At 40.7% G+C, this 25,206-nt stretch overlaps 1 protein-coding gene and 1 long non-coding RNA gene across 3 annotated transcripts in view; one reads left to right on the top strand and one right to left on the bottom strand.

The window, feature by feature from the left end:
- Positions 1 to 16,179, bottom strand: part of LOC146889149 (uncharacterized) — a 94,218-nt gene extending 78,039 nt beyond the window's left edge. For both annotated transcript variants that reach the window (XR_015000259.2, XR_015736972.1), the window contains exon 1: positions 16,080 to 16,179. This is a non-coding gene — a long non-coding RNA (uncharacterized LOC146889149). The remainder of the gene's footprint in view (positions 1 to 16,079) is intronic.
- A 7,046-nt stretch (positions 16,180 to 23,225) lies between these two features.
- The window catches only part of Chic1 (cysteine rich hydrophobic domain 1), a 40,502-nt gene continuing 38,521 nt past the window's right edge, over positions 23,226 to 25,206 (top strand). The window contains exon 1 of the mRNA XM_048417762.3: positions 23,226 to 23,676. Within this exon, the coding sequence (XP_048273719.1) occupies positions 23,399 to 23,676 (278 nt within the window). The 5' untranslated portion in view covers positions 23,226 to 23,398. The remainder of the gene's footprint in view (positions 23,677 to 25,206) is intronic.

Genomic DNA, 25,206 nt, shown 5'->3' with positions numbered 1-25,206 from the left:
GAATGGTATGTAAAATGAAAAAAGATAGTTTGTTTTCTTTTTTAAACAATAAAAGAAAAAGAATTAGTCACAAGTAAAGAAAAATAACCTGGGCGTGGCAGCACATGCCTTTAATTCCAGTAACTCCAAAGCCAGTGCTTGAGGTCAGTCTGGCCTATATAGTGAATTGTAGGCTAGTCAGGGCAGCTTAGTGAGACCCTGTCTCAAACACAAAAGAGAACAAAAGCCACCTGAGCGGTGGTGGCGCACGCCTTTAATCCCAGAATTTGGGAGGCAGAGGCAGGTGGATCTTTGTGAGTTCGAGGCCAGCCTGTTCTACAAGAGCTAGTCCAGGACAAGCTCCAAAGCTACAGAGATCCTGTCTCGAAAAACAAAACAGAGAGAGAGAGAGAGAAAGAGAGAGAACAAAAGCCAAACAAAACAAGGCAGAGCATACATAGAAAACAAAAAGCAAACTGGAGGCTATCATTTTTTTTCTTAATCAGAAATTGTTGCAAAAAGAAATAGATTACACTCTCCAGTCAAAAGCAGGAATTAAGAGAATGGATTAAATAATATAATCAAAGTATTAATATATGCTGTCTGCAACAGTTTCAGTTTAGCCAGAGGCACAAAGAGATTGAAAATGGACTTTACGCAATTGCAAAGGGAAAAAAATCTGACTGAAAAAATTCTCAACAACTAACACAACAAAGTGAATTCCATAGCACTTTAAGGGGATCATTCATGCTCAAGTGGGGTTTATATCAAGCATGCAGAGATGGTTCAAAATCTGCAAATCTATGAAAATGATACACTATGTTAACAGAATGAGAACAAAAATATATGACCATTTCAATAGATGCAAAGAAGATATTTGTCCAAGTTCAAAACACTTTCACTATAAACTTCTCAACAAGTTAGGCATAGAAACACAACACAGCAGAGACCTTGGATGACAGAACACGAATGACACCGTAGAATGCACATTAAGGAAAAGCTAAAATTGCCATATCTCCTCTAAAAGCAGAGAGAAGAAAAGAGGAGGCCCCTCATTTCCAGTCAACAAATATTTAAAGTCCTGCCCAGAGCAGTTATACAAGAGGAAAATATGCCAAGTTAGCCCACATGGAAAGGAAAAAGTTAAATTTTCCTGGTTTCCAGATAACATCATCTTATAATTTCTCAGAAAACTCTAAAGCTCAAGCAGAAGCTGTCAGTGCTGATAAATACTGTAAAACTTCAGGACACAAAGTCAATATGCAAAAATCAGTAATAAATCTACACCCTGACAGGAAAGAATCTATGAAGGATTTCACAAAAGCATCTCATTTACAGCAGTGAAGATAGTTAGAAATAAACTTAACCAAAGACATGTATATATAGATATAGATATAGATATAGAGATATAGATATAGAGATAAAAAATACTAATGACTTTATTTATTTATTTGTCTATTTGTTTATCTATCTATCTATCTATTTATTTATTTATTTATTTATTTTGGAGAGATGCTCTTACTTTAAATCCTTTGCTGGCCTAGAACTCACTACATGTAGACCAGGTTGACCTCAAACTCATAACTCTGCCTCTCAAATGCTGACATTCTAGGGTTTTCCTTCACACCCAGTTTATGTAAAAAATTGAAGGCCTAAATGGAAAAGGAGTCCACATTTATAACACAGAAGAATTACTTTTGATAAAACATTTTACTACCTGTTATGCCTGGATCACAGAGTCCCCCCAAAACCAACTAAAAGACCAAGTCCTGTATGTAAAAGCAAAGAGCTTTTTACACAAACTTCTTACACAAGTTTGCAAACTCAGACTCTCCACGTGTCCAGTGTATTGGAGGGATTGGAGAGCTACAAGCTCAGTTGAGGTTGGGTTTTTATCGTAGAAAAGATAGTGGTGAAGGATTTCTAAGGTTCAGGACCCCTGATTGGCTAACATTTGTCTAGGGGTGTCCTGGTGAAAAGGGATGGGTGTTTGCTGGTAGATGATCCTCTCTACAACGGTTGGAATGTGAGGAACTTCCTCCTTGGTGAAAAGACAATGGGTGGGTGCTAGGCTAAGAGTCTTTTGTCCCTGGGTGGAGCAATGGTGGTCTGAGTTTGTGGTCTTTCTTAGAACTAGGTTATGCCTTAGGGCAAACTGAGACTCAGGCATACCTTGAGCTTGTCACGGCTGGGTCCTATGCTCCACAGAGCTATTTGTCTATAGGTTCAATGCAATCCCTATCAAGCTATCACTGGCATTTTTTACAAAAATAGAAAAAAAAACCCACAAATTTCATATACATTCACCAAATACTGTCCAGTCGAGATAGTCAAGTAATCTTGAACAAGAAGAACAAAGGTGGACTGGAGAGGTGGCTCAGTGGTTAAGAGCACTGGCTCCCTTCAAGAGGATGAGGGTTTGGTTCCCCAGCACCCATAGGGTGGCTCACAACCTTCTGTAACTCCACTTCCAGGGAATCTGGTACTCTCTTCCAGCTTCCTTAAGTACCAAGCATGCACATGGCACATAGATATACAAGCAAGCAAAGACCCATACATATAAAATTTAAAGAGGTGGGGGTAGTTTGGAGAGATGGCTCAATGGTAAGAGCACTGCCTGCTCTTCTAAAGGTCCTGAGTTCAATTCCTAGCAACCACATAGTGGCTCACAATCATTTGTAATGAGATCCGGTGTCCTCTTCTGGCCTGCAGGCATACAGGCAGACAGAACACTGTGTACATAATAAATAAATAAATTTTTAAAAATAATAAAAAAAAGAACAAAAGTGATGCATCATACAACCTTATCACAGTAATCAATACACCTTTATAATGCTGGCAAAATAAAGGACATAGAGTCCCATGGAACAGAGTCAAGCCCAGAAAGAAATCCACACACTACCAATTGGTTGATTACTAGTTTCCCCAATGCCGCCAAGAATACACAGTGAGAAAAGCATATTTGTTTTCAATAATTTTAAGTCCTTGTATTTTTATATAAAACTTAATTTAAAAATGAATAAATGACAGAAATGTAAAGCCTCTGTGGGGAATGAAATACCCCGTAGTCTTGGGCATTTGGATATTAATCCCCAGTTGGTAGCACGGATTCAGTAGATTCACGAAATGTGGCCTTGTTAGAGAAAGTATGTCCAGGAAAGCAAGCTTGAAGAGTTTAAGGATTTGTCACAAGTGACAACTCATGCTGGTGAGGATGTAGACCAAAGGGAACACCCACTCCTCCATTGCTGGTGGGAGTGCAAACTTGTAGTCACTTTGGAAATCAATATGGCAGTTTCTCCCAAAAATTGGGACTCAATCTACCACAAGATACAGGTATATGCCCCCTTGGGCATATAGCCAAAGAATGCTCCATCCTACCACAAGGACACTTGCTCAGCTATGTTCATAGCAGCATTATTTGTAATAGCCAGAACCTGGAAACAACCCAGATACATGTTCCTCAACAGAAAAATGGATAAGGAAACTGTGGTACATTTACACAGTAGAGTGTTACTCAGCTGTTAAAAACAATGAAATCATGAAATTTGCAGGCAAATGGATGGAACTACAAAAAACCATACTGAGTGAGGTAACCCAGACCCAGAAAGACAACCACGGTATGTACTCACTTATAAGTGGTTTTTATTGCTGTGAAGAGACACCATGACCACAGCAACTCTTTTTTTAGGTTTGTTTGTTTTTTTGGTTTTTGTTTTTTGAGAAAGTGTTTCTCTGTATAGCCTTGGCTGTCCTGGAACTACTCTGTAGACCAGGCTGGCCTTGTACTCACAGAAATTCACCTGTTTTGGTCTTTCAAGTGCTGGGATTAAAGGCTTGTACTACCATCACCCCAACGACCATGGCAACTCTTATCAAGAAAACATTTAATTGGGGTGGCTCACTTACAGTTTCAGGGGTTCAGTCCATCATCATCATGCCAGGGAACTTGGCAGCATGCTGGTAGATGTGGTGCTGGAGCTGAGACTGCTACATCTTGTAGGCAACAGGAAGTCCAATGGCTGTCACACTGAGAGAAGCTGGAGCAAAAGAGAGCTCAAAGCCTGCCTCCACAGTGACACACCTCCTCCAACAAGGTCTGACCTCCTAATAGTGCCACTCCCTTTGGGGGCCATTTTCTTTCAAACTCCCTTAAGCAGACATTAGCTGTAAAGTAAAATGCTGTCATTCACAGACCCATAGAGGCTCAGTAACAAGGTGGACTGGAGGTGGGTGGGGATGAGAACAGGAGGGATCAGGAAGAGGGGTGGAAAGAGAGAGTACTGGGATAGACAACTGGAACTGAAGAGCATTTTGGGGGAGAGGTAGAAATCTAATGCAATGGAAACTCCCAGGAATCCACAAGGGTGACCCTAGGGAAGGCGTCTAGTAATGGGGGATACAGAACCTGAACCAGTCATCTTCTGTAGCCTGGCAAGTCTTCCAGTAGTAGAACTGGAACACCAACCCAGTCTTTTACCTACAATTTGTCCTGCCAGCAAGATGTGCTGGGGTATAAAGGTGGCAGAGAACTTGTACAAGTGGCCAACCAATGACTAGTCCAGCTTGAAACTCCTGCCACAAGAGAGCACACCCCTGACACTGCCTGGAGGGCCAGAACCTAGAGGCTGGATAGCCCAGAGACCCAGAATAGAATCAAACACACCATCGGAAAAAAAATCAATGAAATGATTCCTAGTGATACTCTGCTATACTTGTAAGCAGAAGCCTAGCACAATCGTCATCAGAGAGGCTTCATCCAGCAACTGAGGGAAGCAAACATTAGGTGGAGCTCTGGAAATTCTTCACAAGAAGGTGGGGGAGGATTATAGGAGCCAGAGGGTCAAGGACACCTCAAGAACACAGCTCATGGAATCTACTAAGCCAGGCTCATAGGAGCTCACAGAAACTGAAGCGATAATCAAGGAGTTTGCATTGGTCTCACCTAGGTCCTCCGCATATATGTATGGCTGTGTAGCTTGATATTCTTTTGGGAGTGGAGCATGTCTCTGACTCTTTTGCTGGCTTTTGGGACTTTCTTCTCCTACTGGGTCGTCCTATCCAGCCTCAATATGATGGGATGTGCCAGATCTTATTGTAACTTGTTATGCCATGTTCGGTTGATGCCTCTGGGAGGCCTGCTCTTTTTTGAAGGGAAAAGGAGGAGGAGTGAATATGGGGGAGAGAGAAGGTGTATGTGGCGGGACTGGGAGGAGATGAAGGAAGGGAAACTGCAGTTAGCATGTAATATATGAGAGAAGAATAAAGAAAAAAGAGTAGTTTAACACAGTGACTGGGAAAGAAACTAAGGCTCTTACAATGGGAATGCAAACTGAAACCACAATAGACACTTCCTTATGCCTGCTAGAGTGATTACAGCAAAGAAGAAAGTTAAGTAGTAGCTAGGACCTGAAACAAAGAAAGTCTTAACAGGGGCTGGAGATGTGGCTCAGCAGTTAAGAGCACTGGCTGTTTTTCCAGTGGACCCCGGTTCAATTCCCAGCAACCACATGGCCGCTCACAACTGTCTGTAACTCCAAGATCTGACACCCTCATACAGTTATACAAGCAGGCAAAAATGCTAATGCACATAAAATTTTTTTAAAAAAAGAAAATTTTTGTATAATGTAAGAATGCAAATTAGAAAACCCATTATGGCCCCAGGGGGTCGTGGCCCACACCTTTAATCCCAGCGAGAGCTTAAGACCAGCCTGGTCTACAGAACAAGTTACAGGACAGCCAAGGCTACTCAAAGAAACCCTGTCTCAAAAAAAGGAAGAAAGAAAGAAAGAGAGAAAGGAAGGAAGGAAGGAAGGAAGGAAGGGAAAAGAGAAAAAAGAAAAAAGTTCATTATGCATAACATGGAAATTGTTTTAAAAATTAAACACAAAAATACTGTTTGATCAGTAGATGCATGGTAAAAGAAAATGGGCTAGAGTCTGCAACAGAAATACTGTTCAATCAAAACAAAGAAGGAACTCATGTTTCTTTTTTATTAGTTGTAAGAACCTGGAAGACATTATATTAAATGAAATAAAGTATACAGAAAGACAAAGGTCACATCATTTCACTTATATGTGAAATCTAACAACGCTGCTTTTACAGAATTAGAGTAGAAGAGTGTTTACCAAGTACTTAAGGGAAAGGTGAGGAAGTGTTTGCCAAAGATAGAATATTTCAGTTAGGTAGCAAGCACAAGTCGAAGAGATCTATTGAAAAGCATAGTGACTATAGTTAATGAGACACTGTATTCTTAAATAATGCTTCAAGTAGGTTCAAGAACTCTCTATACAAACATAACTACATTAATGAGTTTGACCTAACCATTCCACTATTAATATACTTTTTAATTAATTTACTTTTATGCATATGGGTGTTTTGCCTGCATTTCTGCCTTGACTGGTGCCTACAGAGGCCAGAAGAGAGCATTGAATCCCCTGGGACTGGAGTTCAGAAGTTGTAAACTGCCAAATGAGTGTTGGGAGACAAACTCAAGTCCTAAAGAAGAACAGCCAGTGCTCTTAACTACTGGACCATCCATCTCTCCAGCTCTTGAATATATTTTAAATTAAACCTCATGGTTTTTAATGATGAATACATTGGTAAGATTTTTATGTTGAATTTATCCCTGTACCATAAGTTTTTGTTTCTTCAGTTTCTACTGAGATATCTTTTTCTTCTGTGCAACCTCCTCTTCTGGCTTTGGAACAATCTGTTCCTTTTCATTGAGGATCATCCTGATGTGGTAGGGGGAGTACATGCATGGGTTCAGCCAGCCGTGAGCATCTTGGATGCTTTGTTCATGTGGATGTCTTCAATGACCAAGAACCTACATCCCTTCAGCTCAGCATTGCTCTCTTCAGTTTTAAGCACGTGCAGTAAAAATTCAGCACTCTCTTTTGGCCACTGACCCTGTCTTCAGGCCCACTGTTTGGCCAGGCCTACGGACTCCACCATTGTACCTTCGGAATGGGATACACTGCTCCTTTAAAGTGACATCTTCCAGATGTTTGGTGGCTTTTCGAATGTGCAGACCTTTGGTGGTCTGTCCAGTTTCACGGGTGTTCTTACAGTGAACCCGAAGATTTATTCCTCTTGATTTGCATGATTTTGTAGGGTTTTCTGGGTCAAGAGAATAGCAAACCATCTTCACAGGTCACCTCAGGCTAACCAAAGCTAGCCTACAGCCTTTCCTATATGCTGTTCTTCACTATTGTCAGTTCTTCCGTTAAGCTTCTAGTACAAACAATTTTTTCTTTTTTGTCCTTCACATGTATAAATCTGTCCTGCTAAGTGAAAACCAGTACCGTCAAGCTTGAGGACTCAGAAGAAAACATTCCTCCACAACCTCTCAGTTTGGATCCAGCTCTCCAGGCAGATCCTATACTACAGTCATAACTTATATATACCCAGTAAACAGCCCTCAAATGCTCAGAGATCTGGGAAATATAACATTTAATTGTTTAATTATTGAAAGACTTTTTGTAACAAAGAGACAGGTTGGCTCCTAGAAACAGCACCCTATTTCCTCCAAAGACCACAGAAGACAGATGGACACAGAATGTCAATCTGTAATTTGCTTCAAGAGAAAGTGCTAACCATTGGGCAAAACTGCCTTTCATCTAAACTCTTGAAGATCTTCAGTGGACAAAGGAAAACTGAAATGGACTGCCTGGCTGCTCGTGGCAAGGGAGGCTTATCTTCCTACAGATTCCTAACTCACAAGATTTTCTGAAGTCGGCCAGGCCCTGTGCTAACCGCAAAATGCAAATGCAGCTCTGAAGCCCTTGCCCTCAATGACTGCGGGAAAACCCTGGAGAATGGCTGTCTAGATAACCAATTGAGTAAGTTCCCTGTCATTTTTTAAATCAATAACTCAAGTAAAATTTTAGGCTTCTCAAGATCTCTGATGTAGTTTGATGGCTGAGAAGTTTTACCAGTTTAAAAAGGACAACCTCATCGGGCAGTGGTGGTGCATTCCTTTAATTCCCAACACGTGGGAGACAGAGACAGGCAGATTTCTGTGAGTTCAAGGCCAGCCTGGTCTACAAGAGCTAGTTCCAGGACAGCCAAGGTTGTTGTTACACAGAGAAACCCTGTCTCAAAAAAGACAACCTCACAAAATAAATTTCAGCATAACTTCTTACCATGTTTAAATAAAAGGTGTTTTAAGATTCAAAGCTCAAACCAAGAGGTGTCTTAAGGTATACAAACGTGAGTTATTGAGGTGTGTACCTACAAGTTATAAAGGTCTGAGGAGCTGACATAAACATGCTGTCGTTTATATAATGCATGTATCTAAAACTTATGTTTTCACAAACTCAAAGAATTCTTGCGAGTTCCAGGAAGCTGAATTGAAAGATTCATATTAAACAGGCCAATAACCAGACCCTAAGAGTTCAAATCTTCCCAACTTTCCCCGATCCTGACACCCTCCTCCTCAATTACCAGGACCTCAAGAAAAAAAATTTTTTTCCTAAACTTAACCTTGTCCTCTGCTCTGCCAACACCTTGCCAGGTTCAGCAGACACCAGAGAGTTCCACAAATCCTGGATAGCAGCAATGTGACCAGATAGCCTAGGGCGTGGCCAGTATCCCAGCTTTCTCAGGTCCCCCAAGATTTCGATGCCCACAAATCAGCAGAAAGCAGTCTCGAGAACTCGACACCCTCGGCTCCTTAACCTGTCATGCCTAACTCCTTGACTTTTTATGATAAGAGAAAGATGGAAATGTTATAATTTTTATGCAGGCCTGCCTTATCTCCTGGGTACTCTGTCCCTTTAAGAGACAAGCTCCACCCACTCCCAATCTCCTCCTTCCTGCTGAGGCAAGCTGGTCTCCATTCTCTCCTCTTTCTCTCTCTGCCCACTGTTCTGAAGAGGCAGCTTTTTGTCTCTCTCCCCATTTCTTTCTCTCCCCCCATACCTCTCCTATCCTTCTACCCTCCCAATACCCACTAAATAAATTCTCCATACCCAAGCTCTCTCTGCATGGCATACCTGTCTGTCCCTTATCCATTGCAGTCTTCCACACCCACAGTGGGACCTGACAGGGTCACTCGCACTGTAAATCATAACATATATACAATTTTATTTGACAAGGTATTTTGGGGCGTGTGTGTCTCTCTCTCTCTGTATGTGCATGTGTGTTGCTGCTGCTGCTGGAGATAGAACCTTTGTATGTGCTAGACAGGTTCTACCAAGAGCTATAACTCCAAGCCTTTATGTCTCATTTAAAACAATAAATATAACTCAATTTAAAGTGATAAAACACAACCTAATTGTTGTACATAAATTATATATGTGGACACATCAAAAATAGATGGTTTTGGAGGATTCAAGATAAATATCACTTTTATGCTAATACTATTATAAAAAGTAATAATTAATTCTGCTTTTATTTTCTACAAAAAATGTGGTCTTTATTTTTAAGACATTTATTTATTATATATACAGTGTTCTTCTGCATGCCAGAAAATGGGACCTGGTTACTTGGGACCTCTGGAAGAGCAGCCAGTGCTCTTAACCTCTAAGCCATCTCTCCAGCCCCCTCCTCCCTCTCTTTCTCTCTCTCTCTTTCATTTTTTTCAAGATAGGGTTTCTCTATATATCCCCGGCTATCGTGGAACTTTCTCTGTAGACCAGGCTGGCCTCAAACACACAGAGATCTGCCTGCCTTTGCCTCCTGAGTGCTGGGACTAAAGGCATGCACTACCACTGTCTGCCTTTTTTTTTCATATAAAGCAACTAAAATATTTACCTTACAGGTCCTTTTATTGGTGCTCACTAAGCACTTTTGCTCCTCAAATGTCAAATTCTGAGCCAATAAGCTTGAACTCTTTTAAATATATACTTTGGGCCAAGCTTGATGGTACACACCTTTAATCTCAGCACTTAGGAAAGAGAAACAGGCAGATTTCTATAAATTGAAGGTCAGTCTAGTATATATAACAAGTTTCAGGCCAGCCAGGGCTACATAGTAAGACCTTATCTCCAATGTGTATATGTGTGTGTGACAGAGAGTATACACACTCTTTACTTATTCCTTAATATAAATATCTGCTTTCTCATGTCCCCATCCACATATGATTGCAACAAAGTTACTTTTCAATAAATATGAGAAATATGACTTAAATACTAAATTTTTTACCTTCACTTTCAAAAAGTTGTAATCTTAATGGGCTTATATTTATTCAAAATATATTTTTGTAAGACTTACTTGGCATTGTTGCTAGACTAGACACAAACAGGTGATAAAAGCACATTATTTAGTCTTTAAAGTTTGTATTGTTTAGAAAGTGAGAGTATCTCATTTCCAATAATGAGAGACAGAGGCAGGGACTAAGAATAAATTATGTTGGATAAATGCTCAGAAAGGCAAAGATATAAATGGCAGCAATAAACATCCCTTAAAGGTGCGTAAAGATTGGTAAAAAAAAAAAAAAAAATAGGATATATGTCTTGTTAATCTCTACACCTGAAACTGTAGATCCTAAAATGAGGCCCAAGGAGAAGGTGCCTATATAACAGGCATAACCATCCTAGCAGGTGTAAGGACCAATCATCTTATGGTTTCAGTTTGCATTCCTCTGATATTATTGAGATTCTCACATTTCAGAACTCTGCTTAAGGTTTTTTTTTTTTTTGGTTGATTTGCTTGTTTGTTTTGTTTTGTAGTTTTGGGTTTTGTTTTATTGGGTCTTATGTGCTGTGTTTGTGTTGTTTTTGTTTTGTTGTTGTTGTTTGAGACAGGGGTTCTCTGTGTAGCTTTAGTGCCTGTCCTGGAACTAGCTCTTGTAGACCAGGCTGGCCTTGAATTCAGAGAAATCTGCCTGCCTCTGTCTCCTGAATTCTGTGATTAAAGATGTGTGCCACAAATGCCCAACAAACATGTGCTATCAGATCACCAAGGAAGGCCCATCCAGAACAGAAGGAGAAAAGTATAATCGCAGAGAAGAATTCATAGTATAAACCACTAACAAGAAAGAAGTTTAGGATCAATAGTAGGTAGCAAAAGGCAAATTCAGATAGGAATATGGTGCTGACTTAATATCTACTGTAAGAAAATGTACTAACAAATAAAGGTGGTGTTGCAGAAAACCAGGTAGGATGCTAGAACCTTCATCAGTGCAGGGCTGTAACAAAGACCTCCACACCAAGATACCACTAGAGATCACATAGGAAGCTTGGTTTTCCATCGTCACCTAGCCATGTTAGTCTTCACACTCATAGACTGTGCATTTTACTTACACTCTGCTATTTATAATACATATACAAAATGGGTGTTGTTGTGCTGTCTGTGTTAATGGTGAAGCTTTAAGGCAACAGAAGTGCCTATTGATAGTTACATTTTGGAAAAATCAAAAGTTACACATGACTCAGATTATACAGTGACAGAGTACCTGTTCAGCATCACAAGGTCTGAGTTTCTTTCCTGAGCAACACACACACACAAACACACACTTATATATCTATGCATGATTGTGTGAGGATTGGTGCCCTAAAGTTTTACATTATTTACGGGTCAACTGTATAGACACAGATTTGTATTTTGCATTAGTGTATGTCTGTGTGTGTGTGTGTGTGTGTGTGTGTGTGTGTGTGTGTGTGTGTGTAAGGAGGGGGAGAGGTGGAGGGCATGGAGTAGAGAGAGCCAGGAATTAGCGTATATGATTGTAGCAGTTGGCTAAGTTTCTTAGGGTTTCTGTTGCTGTAACATAGCACCAAAACCAAAAAGCAAGTTGGGGAGGAAAGGGTTTATCGGCTTACACTTCCACATGGTTGTTGATCATTGAAATCAGGACAGGAACTAAAGTAGGGCAGGAACCACGAGGCAGGAGCTAATGCAGAGGCCATGGAGGGTGCTGTTTACTGGCTTGCTCACTATGGCTTGCTCAGCCTGCTTTCTTAAGAACCCAGAACTGCTAGCCCAAGGATGGTACCACCTACAAAGGGAATTGAAGGATGCACACACAATACAAACACTTGGCAAACTAGGGAGAACAGAAAACCTCATCAACTTAATGAAGAGACTTTCTAAAAGTCAACCACTAGCACATACTTCATAGCTAAGGTAGGGAATCAGTTGAGTCTTTTCCTACCAGTCTTTTAAAAAAATATTTATTATTTTGTGTGCATGTATGTATGTATATCTGAGTGTATATATGTGAACCACATGCATGGGGGACCCTGAAGAGGTAAAAAAAAAAAGGCATTGGATTCCCTGGAACTAGAAATAAGTATAGTTGTGAGCTGCCATGAGGTGCTGTGAACTAAACTCAGGTCTTCTGCAAGAAAAGTAAGTTCTCTTAACTGTTGAGACATCTCTCCAGCCCTGTTCTTAAGACTCTTAGAAATATAATGCTAGAAGTTCTAGTCGGAGTATGAGAGGATTTAAGGCAAACTTTTTTTTTTCAAGACAAGGTTTCTCTGCCTTACAGTTCTACCTCTGAACTAGCTCTTGTAGATCAGGCTGTCCTCGAACTCACAGAGATCCGCCTGCCTCTGCCTCCCGAGTGCTGGGATTAAAGGTGTGCAATAACACTGCCTGGCTTTAAAGCAAACTTTTAGGAAAAGAAAATTCTAAATAGCATAATTAGTGATGTAGAAACTCCCAAGTAATCTACTGAAAACTCACATTTTTGCGTTCTTTTTTTTTTGAGACAAGGAAGTTCTCACTGTGTTCCTGGCTGGCCTGGTACTTGCTAGACCAGGCTGACCTTGAACTGATTGGAACTGACAGAAGTCCGCCTGCCTCTGCCTCTCCAGTGCTGGGATTAAAGGCATTGCTTATTTTGTTTATCTGTCTAGTTTGAGATGAGGTGTCACTATGTAGCCCAGACAGGCCTCAAAAATCACAATCCTTCTTCTTCTGCCCCAGGCTACTTAGTGCTCAGACGACTGGCATACACCACCATGCCTAGAGTTAGTTTTCTTATTGTTAATTTGCCTAAAATATAACTGCTGGAAATAATGACAGTACTAATGTACTAGGGAAATTGAGCATATTCTGTTAAATTTTCAATTTAGTAAAGCAATTTTGTGCTGTATGAAAGCAAAGTTCAATTATTTTAAATGGATATCATAAGCCCCAAAGCAATCACTAAAAAGCTAATAACAGAAAAATAAACTATAAATGATACTACGTGAGAGAAAATCGTATGCAACTTAGAGTAAGTTCAAGTAAAACCATATAGATTGGGGCTGGAGAAGTGGTTCAGTGGTTCAGAGAGCATACTATTCTTGCAGAAGACCTGAGTTCAGTTTCCAGCACCCATGTTGAGTGGCTCACAACTGCCTATACTCCAGTTCTAGGGAATCCAACTTTATCTTCTGACTTCAACATGTACCTGCATTCATGTGTGAATTCCCACACACAGATATGTATGCATACGCGCAATTTAAAATGTTTTTAAAAAAAACAATACATAAAAGGAGAAGGGGAGAGAAAGAAAGGTTAAATGCAATAAATCGAAACATTGACAAAGGTTGTTTGCTTTCAACTATATAAATATTTGCTTTATTTTATGTTTTTTTTGCCTAAAAATATATGCGGTCTTTTTATTTCATTTTTTTTTGCAATTTTTAAATTGTTAAATACAATTATATCATTTTTTTCCTCCTTCCAACTCTTCTCATAATTCTTCTCTTTCTTTCAAATCATGGCCTCTTTTTCTTTATTATTGTTTTATATATAAGCACAGAAATGTATAATTTAATGGGTTTGACACAGGCTACTGCCATACATCTCTGCACCAAATCCTGTTTTTCTGGCTCAGCCTCCCAAGTGGTTGGCAGGTGTCAGAGTTAGCTTCAGCTGTCAACTTGACACAAACTTCAGATCACCTGGAGAAAGGAACCTCAACTGAAGAACTGCCCAAATCAGATAGGCCTGTAGCCATATTCATGAAGCATTTTCTTTTTTTATTATTATTACATTGTGTGTGTGTGTGTGTGTGTGTGTGTGTGTGTGTGTGTGTACCTGTGGAGATCAAAGAGATTCAATTCTCTGCCCACCATGTGGGCCCTAGGGACCAATCCTCAGGCTTGGCAGCAAAGATCCTTCCCCACTGAGCTAGCCCACTGACCAGGTGAAGTATTTCCTTAATTGATATAGGAGGGTTCAGCCCACTGTAGGAAGTAGCATCCTTGGGCAGGTGAGCTATATAAGAAAGATAGGTGATCGAGTCAGAGGAGGCTGGCCACCAAGCAGCGTTCTTTCATGGTCTCTGTTTACATTCTTGCCTCCAGGTTCCTGTCATGACTTCTGTAACTTGGAAGCCAAATAAACCTTGTGTTCCCTAGTTGGTTTTGGTCAGTGTTTCATCACTGCAGTAAAAAGCAAACTATAGCAGTAACAGGGCACTTGCCTAGTGTGAATAAGGTCCTGGATTGCATCCTCAGAACCACAAAAAAATAAAAAATAAAAATGAAAGGAATCAATTCTCCAAAGAAGAAATAACAATCCTAAAGACATAGGCAGCTAAAAAGACAGCATGCGAGTACATGAGCAAAAGCTGTTAGAAATGAAGAGGAAACAAAGCCAGCTGTGCATTCTAGGGAGACTGCATTCCTGTCTATAACTGACAGTAGCAAAATGTCATCAAAAAGCAGACAGCAGACTCTCTGTCTCTGTCTCTGTCTCTGTCTCTCTCTCTCTGGTTTTTCAACACAGGGTTTCTCTTTGTAACAACTCTGGCTGTCCTGGAACTCACTCTGTAGACCAGGCTGTCCTTGAACTCAGAGATCCACTACAACACCCGACTAATTAGAAGTCCTAATGAACATAATAAAATTAATATTTATGGACCACTGAGTCCAACAACAGCAAAACACAAAAGTATGGAAAGCACAAAGAGAACATTTACTAAGATGTGTCATATGTGGGCTATAAAATATATCTTAATAAAATTTGAAAAAACAGAAATTATCTGGACTGTATGTTCATACTCCAAAAGCATAAGGTACATCATAAACAGAGAGTCAGTAATTTGAAAGTATTTAGGAACTCTACAGCATACTTTTAAATAACCCATAGGTCCCAGAAGTCTCAAGAGAAATTAAAATGTTCTAACTAATTGAAAATAAAAGTACAGCACATCAGTTATGCACTGTAGCTAAATCCTGGAGAGATAATTATAGGATTAAATGTCTATATTACAAAGGAACGAAGATTTGAAGGGAACAAATTAAGGGGCCACCATAACAACCACTAGGGGGTAAGGAAATTAAGCCTAAAGCCAGCAACAGAAAGAAAACACTGAAAATGAAATTTTAAGAAATCACCAAAACTGAAACCAATAAAGAACACATTGACAGAAAACTTTGATCCTTGTACTTTCAGCCATCACTGCTGAAGTAATCAACTGCCACCACCGCAGCAGTAAACTGCAGTTTGGGCCAAGTACTTTGTCTCTACTGCCAGGAGCCACCCAGAGCCAGTAACCTGATGTTACTGTGATTAACCAGCCCCAAAGCAGGCAGATCTTTTTGAAAGCAGCCTAGTCTACAAAGTGAGCTCAGGACAGCCACAGCTACATAGTGAGACCTTGTCTAAATACACACGTGCATACACACACACACACACGTGAGCACATACATACACACATATTCACACTGGGGTTGGGGTGGGGGACAGGTAAGATTGACTTAATGGGTAAAGGTACTTGCTGCCAAGCCTGATGATCTAAATTTGACCCCCAGGAAGGAGAGACCAACTCCTGCAAGTCATTCTCGAATCTCCACAAGCACACTGTGGCACACCCACACAAATAAATAAATAAGTAGAATTTCTAAAAACTGGAAAGATCCCCTCCATATCATTATTCAGCAGGAAAATGAAAATCAAAAGAAGGACGAAATGCCACTGCATATGTATAACAAGGACTAGATGCAGGATGATTGTAATGTAAAAGAGCAAGACAAACAATAGCAACTGTTGATGATGAAACGGGAACACTGGAATCTTCGGACACCGCTGGTGCAATGGCGTAGCACAAATTCTAATTGTTCTTAATAATAAAAACCCAGAGTCAGATATTAGGGGGTGAAAGCTGAGAGATCAGAGAAGCAGTGAAGCTAGCCACTAGAGAGACCTTTTACCTCTACCAAATCCTCAGACCGAAAGGACAATGCTGTCCTCAGACTGCCTCGTCAGACTGTGTGATCTGCATCTTCGGACTGATTGCTTCAGATTGCTGCCTCAGACTGCAACTGAGCTCCTGTCTCCTCCTGTTTTATATTTCTCTCTCCGCCCAGCCGTATCCCTTCCTGTCTATCTCCCTAGTGCAGAGATAAAAAGGCATGTGATTCCCTACTATTGAGATTAAAGTTGTGAGCCACCACTGCCTGGTTCTGTTTCTCTTTTAAACGTGACAAAGCACAGGGTGGCTCTGCCTCCAGCTTGCGAGTCCTGGGATTAAAGGTGTGTGCCACTACTGCCTGGCCTCTAGTAGCTTAGCTCTGCACTCTGATCTTCAGGCAAGCTTTATTTGTTAAAACACAAACAGAAAGGTAAAATGATGTAGCCATTGTAGAAAAGATTGGTTGCTTCTTAAGAGAGTAAAGCATAGGTTTTCTATGACACCTGGCAAATGCATTCCTCTGTGTAATCTCTAAGAATCGTAGGAAACTTGCTTGCATGGACTACTAAAAACAGCATTATTCCCAGGACTTGTATTGTTCCTATTCCTATTCCTAATAGGCAAAAGTAAAAGCAACCTAATAACCACCAATTGATGAATGCAAACAAAATATGATTTATTCATACATATAATTTTTCAGCCAAAGAACAAAGTGCTAACAAACTTCTGTATCTTGAAAAAAATTGTGTCACACAAAACAAACAAGCCCAACATAAACACTGCGTGCTGTGTCATTCTGTTTCTATGAAATGTCCAGAATACACAAATCCACTGAAACACCATCGATTACTGGTTGCTAGTAGCTGGAAAGAGAGGGGGACTGAGAATGGCCATTAATGGAGTGATAATAATGTTCTGGAACTGGAAGTCTGATTATTTCAATGATTTGTGAATATACTAAATAATATTAAATTGTATGCTTTAAAATAAATTGTATACACACTACTTCAAAAGATCAGTCACAGATTCCTATTTTAGGGATTTTAAAAAAAAAACATAATTTTTGGTCAGGCATGGTTGTGCATGGCTTTAATCCCAGCACTTAGGAGGTAGAGGATCTTTATGAGTTCAAGGAGATACTGGTTTACATGGTGAGTTCCAGGCTAGCCAGGGCTACATAGTGAGATTATATTACATTGATCATATTCATCCCATTGCTCTCTGTTGCCACTGAACCCCTTTGATAGGTTTTCTGAATCTCTAGCTCCATCGATGCAGTAAGCCAGAGAAAGTCGAATTAAAAAGTAAAAGACCAGGTTTATTTGGGCAGAGCACTCCTGGGTAACCCTCCAGCCCCCAAGAATGGTGGGAGGCAGGAGAAAAATCCCATGGCCGATCTAAGGCAGGGCACTTAAATACCTTGTGGGCACTGGGGTAGAGGGGTGTAATGATGTGTCCTCTACAAGATGTGTTTGTGCCCAGCTTCAGGGGAAGAGCTGCCACTTAGCAGGTTTTTTGAGAGGGCAGGAATGGGGCTTTCTCAGCTTGAAGTTCCAGCAGAACACCGTTGTTCTTCCTAACAAACCTCCCTTCTACTTTCGTGTGTGTGTGTGTGTGTGTGTGTGTGTGTGTGTGTGTGTGTTCACGCGCACGTGCGATCCATTCTGTTTAAATGGGGCTGCTTGCATGAACATGGGTGGGGCTTTTTTTTTACTTAAGAAAGGAAAACTTACCAAGGGCTACACCACTGGGAATATAAACCCCCTCCCTTCCTCACTGGGATTTCTTAATGCCTCATCTACTCCAGACTTGGGGATGAAGAAGTCAGAACCGTAGCAATACTAGTTGGGACAGTTATGAATTTACACCCAAGCCAGTTCTTCCTAGCCAAAGGACCAGAAAAGAAGCAACATAGCTAACTGGAAAAAACTTAGGTGGTTGGTTACCTGTATAGTAATTGTAAACACCACAGAAAAAAACTCCAGCTCCGCCTTCATCTACACAGCAAGACCAATTTTGGTGCTTTGACTTCCATACTTCTGAAGTTGCAAATAATGATGAGAAAAGAAGGCAATCAGGGCTTCTCATTTTCACTTATCAACTGCAAGGCACTTTTCAGGATTAGTGCAAATGACATAAGAAGCCCAATTTCTCACTTCATCCAGCAGTACCCCTTATCTGAGTGTCAATCAAGTCAATGGGATAAGTGGACGTCCATCTTCCATAGGGAGTCACATAATGATGGATGCTGCAACTCAGCTTTCCCTGAGGATGCAGAGCCAGCAGATATCAGTCAAAAGAGAAAGCTGAGAGTATCCAGGCTCTCATGAGCTAATGTGAGGATGCTCAAATTAGACTTCAAAATAATTCGTTAAACTACACGACTTGAATCCCAGCACTCGGGACTCAGGGACAGGTAGATCTCTAGGAGTCTCAGGTCAGCCTAGTCTACATAGCAAGTTCCAAGCAAGCCAAGACTACATAGTGAGACCTTGTCTCAAAAAAAGAAGAGGAGGAGGAGGAAGAGGGGGAGGAGGAGACTCAAAATAGAAGGACAAATAAATCCATACCAAACTATATAGTAATGCAATTTTCAAATATTAACAACAAAGAAAAATATTTAAAGAATCCAGCAAATAAAGTATCATTGACAACTCAAAACCAAGAGATGGTTCTTTCTCTAAAACATATGGGTACATTAAACAAGTGGCACAACCTTTTTCAAATGCTGAAACCATCGTCAGTCCAAACTTACACACCCAGTAAAAAGACACAGGTGCAGAAAAGGAAGGTAAGTTACTGCCAATGGCTGTAAAGAATGCATACAGGGGCTGGGGAAGGAGTAGTGCAGGGCTGGAGCTCTTCTCCCAGTGTGTGTGAGGTCCTGGGCTCCATCCCCAGCAAGGTAAAAAGGAAAAAAAGACCAGAGAAGAGAACATGGAACAAAGACAAAATAGGAAAGACAACAAAAATGGCAAATATCTTGGAATATCAGTAACAAAGAAGGAACAGTGTGCCAAATTTTAATAAATACCTTTCATGTTTATAAATGCGGATGGCAGTTGAGTTGGAAATAAATCATTCGGAAGATGGATAATAACTCACAAGAATGGCAGCTGATAGAGACACTCTGGAAAAATACTTCAACAATTTTATTAAGTTCAATATAATCTTCGTTTAAAAAAATTATCATTAACTGTGTGTGTGTGTACATGTGTGCAGGTGCCCACAGAGGTTAAAGATATCTAATCTGTGGAAGCTGGAGTCACCTGTTGTGCACTGCCCAAATAATGGGTGTTGAGAAACAAATTCAGATCTTATGTGCTCTTAACCTCTGAGCCATCTCTCCAGTCCCAAAGTTCAACGTGGTCTTAAGTATATGGCCCAGAATTCCACTTAAACATATCTATTAAAGAAAAAATTAAACCGGGTAGTGGTGGTATATGGCTGTAATCCCAGCACTTGGGAGGCAGAGGCAGGTGGATCACTGTGAGTTCGAGGCCAGCCTGATCTACAAACTGAGTTCCAGGACAGTCAGGGCTGTTACACAGAGAAATCCTGTCTCGAAAGAAAGAAAGAAAGAAAGAAAGAAAGAAAGAAAGAAAGAAAGAAAGAAAGAAAGAAAGAAAGAAAGGCGAAAAATTAAAGCATGTTTCACAGAGACATATGAATATCTATAACATAGCATTTTCACAATATACAAAAGGTTAAAGGAGTCCAAATGTCATCATCAAGTGAATAAAGAAGCAAAATGTAACATATCGCAACAATGAAATATTATTTATTCATTAAAAGGAACAAAGTCCTAATAAATGACACAATATGATGAACCTCAATGGCACACTGAGCAAAAGAAGGTGTCAGAGACAGCATATTTTATAGCACAATTTATTTGAAAATCCCCGCTAAAGAAATACTAACCCACAACACAGACTGAGAGTTACATATGAATGGGAATGAGAATGGGGGGTATTGAAATGAGACAATGAATATATTCTAAAATTAGTTTGTGGTAATGACTGCATAAATCTGTAAATCAACTAACATCACTGAACTGTGTACTTTAACAAATAAAAAAAGCTATCTTTTAAAACTGTGAAACCTTCTCAGCCCATTAAACCTGAGACTTTGTGCCTCAGGCCTCCATCTATTAGATGAGAAATTGCCCTCATGACCTCCTTAGCACATTAGGTAAACAAAACCTTATACCACCTGCTTTCCTTTGCATCCACTCACCAATTTACTAGCCTGAAAGCCAGCTTATCATTTAAAAGGCATCACGCTTCATGTGTTCACTGGCAGTGGACACACAAAACATGTTTTTCTCGGCTTTCCCAATCTCAATTCTCCTGGCAGAACTGATTACCTTTGCAATCACACATGCTTTTTCAGCACCGTGTATGTGCAGGCAAACAGCGAGCTGATCAAACTGTGCTTGCACACTTGGCCAAGCGCAGTGCTCCTCTACACTGCTTTGTCCTTTTGACTTCTGACTAAACGTCAGCGGCCTCTTTCCAATTTATTTAGTTTTTTTTTATTTATTTATTTTGCTTGAGATAGTGTCCAAGGCTGACCTCATTCATACTTACTGTGGAGCCAAGGATGAACTTGAACTTCTGATCCTCCTGCCTCCACCTCCCAACTTTTGGGATTACAAATATGCACTCCCATCTCCAGTTTATGCTGTGCAGGAGATTACAAGTAGGGTTTTCCTGCATGATAGGCAAGCTCTCTACCAACTAAACTATGTCTCTGGACTCTCTGCTTTGAAACTTACAGTAGAATTTCCCCAGCCCTCTCTCCCTTCATCTTTCCATCTCCCCTAGTGACTATATCCTAGCTTGACAACAGTTCTAATGTCTTATAGCATTTATCACAAAATCCAGGTCTTTTTCTTTCTGTCAACTATTCCTTCCTAGACTATTCTTTAGCGATGGAAAGGAGAAGCTATCCCTGGAGCAGTAATCAGCAAAATAGTATTACTCCCTCTAGATATTGATTTACTGGACTCTTTATAGATAAGATGTTTGGGAAATATTTAATCTTCCCTGTGATTTTGTCTTGCTTCTTAAAAAGAACGGGTACAGATTATTGAAGTTGATCTCAGGTCTGAGGTCATCCACTCTCATTGTTGATATATGCTTAATAATACCGGGAAAACCAATTATTATTATGAAATACTTTAAGATTCTATCTTTTATCCTTATCTCTGGCTAAAGTAAAGTTCTTTATACAACAAAAGACTCCATTTGTTTCTTATAGATAATGTTACATCTTACTTCTCAATCCCAAAATAAACAAGCTATTGAATATAATGAAAAATGCAATATTAGTAACACCAATTCCTTGATATCTGAACAATATCTCCTATAGAAAAGATTTCTCTCTTCCTCACATACCTAAGTATTTTTGCTTACTGTCAAAATGGTGCTGATGCTAGGCTTATTCTAAATTCCAGGCTCTGTCTGTTTCCCCAGTCACATCACCTAATCAGAATGAAAGCTCTAGCACAGCAGAAGACATAGGGAAGCTGGTCTTATGGAGAGTACCTGAACTGCAATATTCATTCTATTATGAGCAGCTGCACTATACAATCTAACGGCACAAAGTCTGTGCTGCTACCAGATATGAACTAGTCTGGGACATTACCTAAAATCTTGAAATATGTGGTCTCTGTATTTTAGTGGTGTAGTGAAGATGAGGTAGAACATTTGAAATGGGGGTGGGGTAGGGTGGGAAAAAAAAGTCACTACAGACTTGAATGAATTATTTAAATTTTCTGATATTCAATATGTCATCTTTTTAAATGATTTATTTATTTTTACTTGATGTGCATTGGTGTGTGTCTGTGTGAAGGTGTCAAATCCCCAGAACTGGAGTCATAGACAGGTGTGAGCTGCCATGTGGGTGCTGGAAATTGAACCCAGGTCCTACTGGAAGAGCATCCAGTGCTCCTAACTGCTGAGCCATCTCTCCAGTTCATCAATTCTTCATCTATAAAAGACATATAAAGGTACCTATGTCACCAGATTGTTTGAATTAACTGACTTATGGTATTGGGAAGAATACAGCTTAGAGTCTATGGAATAGGCTATGTTAATTAATATGTCTCTAAACTGGCATGCCTTCTACACACTCTCCAGCTCCACTCCTCAAAACCCCAATTTCTTTTCCTTCCTTCCTTCCTTCCTTCCTTCCTTCCTTCCTCCCTCCCTCCCTCCCTCCCTCCCTCCCTCCCTTCCTTCCTTCCTTCCTTTCTTTTCTTTCCCCTTTTCCTCCTTCTTCCTTCCTTCTTTCTTCCTTTCTTTTTCTTAGCACAGGGTTTCTCTGTGTAACTCTAACTGTCCTGGAACTAGGTCTATAGACCAGGCTAGCCTTACTCAAAGATTCTCCTGCCTCTGCCTTCCAAGTTCTGGGTTTAAAGGCATATGCCACTACACCTGGCTTCGAACCCCCGATTGTAAACATGTTTTTTTCTTATTAATAAGAACAAACCAAAATGCACCACTGCCCCCAACCTTCCCAAGCAACTTTAGGCACTGTAGCTGTTTGACTAAGAGTACAGGGCTTTGGGAGTGGGAAGAGGCTCCAGATTTAAAAGCTCCTCTGTCATTTACTAGCTCCATGACCTTGAACAAATTACTTGCTCTCTCTATGTATCTAGATTTCCCTTGTGTGATATTTGAATCAACATGGTACACCCATCATAGAGTTGTGGGGAAGAGTAAATGAGATACGCACACAGAGCACTTAGCACAGTCTGTGACACTTAGCAAGTCCCCAAAGTACCATTCAGCAGGAGAAATTAATAGAAAGTTTCCTCTTTTGTAAAACGTTAATAAAAATGTTTGCCCTTAGGATTGAACAATCTCCGCGTAAGGGACTGACATATGTGTACCTTGAGATATTTTGGGCAAAGTCCTAAACTCGCTTTTATAGAATTTGCTTTCCCTCGACTGCCTGCATAGAGGTAAATATATCCCGCATTAATTAACAGGCACTAAAACGAGAACGCACGTCCCCTGCGTACAAGAGACTGACGTCCGAAGCGCAGTACGAAGATCAGCACCCGCAGACCGGACCTCGAGAATTCCCTGGAGTTCACCTCTACCGGCCCCCTCCCCTTGGAGCCGCGCAAGCGTACACCGAATTTACTCCCTGGTCCCTCATGCCCCCGCCTCCAACCCCCGCTCTGTCTGCCCAATACGCAGGCGCGTCTCCTCAAGTGCTTTCCCTACCCCCTCCTCTTTCTCTTCAGTCAGTTCCCCCTCCTCTCCCAGCCGCTCCGCAGGTTCAAACTCTTCTCCCGGAGAGTGGCGGCAGTTGTGAGGTCACGTGATGAGCATCCTGCTGCCCAACATGGCGGAGTTCGACACCATCTCGGAACTGGAGGAGGAAGAAGAAGAAGCAGCAACGACGTCGTCGTCGCCGTCGTCGTCGTCGTCGTCGGTATCTGGGCCCGATGAGGATGAGGAAGATGAGGAGGAGGAAGAGGAGGAAGAAGAAGAAGAGGAGGAGGAGGAGGTGCCACCCCCGCCTCGGGTAGTGAGCGAGGAGCATCTGCGGAGATATGCCCCAGACCCTGTGTTGGTGCGCGGCGCCGGCCACATCACTGTGTAAGCGTTTGGGGCCGGGGTCTTGCAGAGGCTGAGAATTGGCGGCAGACGAATGAGAAGGGCATCGAAGGGCCTGCAGAGTGGGAAGGGCTGACTAAGACATACTGTTAGCAAAGGACACCTGGTCTAAATAGAGAAACCGCAGATTGAATAGGTGTAGTGCAAAAGAAATGGGGAGAGTGACATCGACCCTGAGAAAAGAGTGAGTGTAGGACATGGAGTTACGGGGTGGAAAGCTAGAGGCACTGGAGTAGGGGTGATCTGCTTGTACGTGTACTGGCAAGTCAATAGTCTCTAAACTGCAGGATGTACTAGGCTTCTCTGCTGGCAAGTGAATAGCCTCTGAACTGCAGGATGTACTAGGCTTCTCTGCTGCCAAGATTGATGGCTAGTGGAAAACGGCGACTGATGTGACATGTGACAAGATCTATGCTTGGATTCTTCAAAACAAAACTGTGATGCATTTTGTGAATAATATTAATATTCATCCACCCACATATTTATCCATCCATTCTTTCTAACCAACGCTTATATGAATGAATATCGTCATCCTTTCTCTGTTGAACGCACTACTCTGACGTTCCTGTAATATCACATCATAGAGGTTCAGGTTGATAAGAATCTATGCAACGGTAGAACGAACAATGGATAGAGGGTTGAGAGATCTTGGTTGGTAATCTCAGTTTCCCTTCTTACTGGCCCTATGACCTTGGTCAGTTGATTCTTACTTCCGGGCTTTGGGTTCTCCAAATGAAGGGTTTGAAGTACGTGGTTTCTAAGCCCTTTGGCTCTGAAATAAATTAAGATGCCTACAAGGGATTTTGTTCTCCCAAACATTAACTATATAGGGAAATTGGCCTTTGATGAATTGAGGATGATTTCTCTAAAACTCATCCAAGGTGGCTTCTTTTAAATTGAAATTCTGTATCATATTTGAGAAAATAAAGTGTGCAAGGACTTCATATCATCTTGGTTACACAGTAAAAGAAGAAAGATTGATCTCTGGGCTTTGAAGAGTGGGTCCCAGTTTTTATTGGCTTGGATTGTAAATACTTAGAATTTTGAATATGGTGTTGTGTTCATGCTCTTTACTATGGTGTCATTTACTGCATTTTCAAAATAGATTTGCCCCTTTTCATCATGTCTCACTAGCTTTCATTTTGATCATGGCTCACCTAGTCCCTTTGACTCAATTGAGTGCTTGCATGAAGTCATTCAATATGTATCAATTCCTCAATTGTGTTATCTTTTAATTTTTAGCATGTTAACTCTTCTGACTATAATACACTTTTAAATCACTGAATGACTGTACTACCAAATATTCAGTTGTGGTGGGAGGCTTTGGGAAGACTTTTAGGCCTTATTTTTGATTAGGTAATTTTCAGACACTTTTTCTCAGTCCAGGGTTTTTGCAGATAGCCTGCATTACTCAAATGCCAACTTACTGCACTGTTTTACTTTCATTCCTTTTGTCACTAGGGTGACCATTATTCAAGCTAATTATGATTCTGACACCCAGGGTTCTTTTTA

This window comes from Myodes glareolus, chromosome X (genome assembly GCF_982192425.1).
Source record: "Myodes glareolus chromosome X, mMyoGla1.1, whole genome shotgun sequence".
NCBI lineage: Eukaryota > Metazoa > Chordata > Mammalia > Rodentia > Cricetidae > Myodes > Myodes glareolus.
This window is presented reverse-complemented; position numbering and strand designations above follow the sequence as displayed.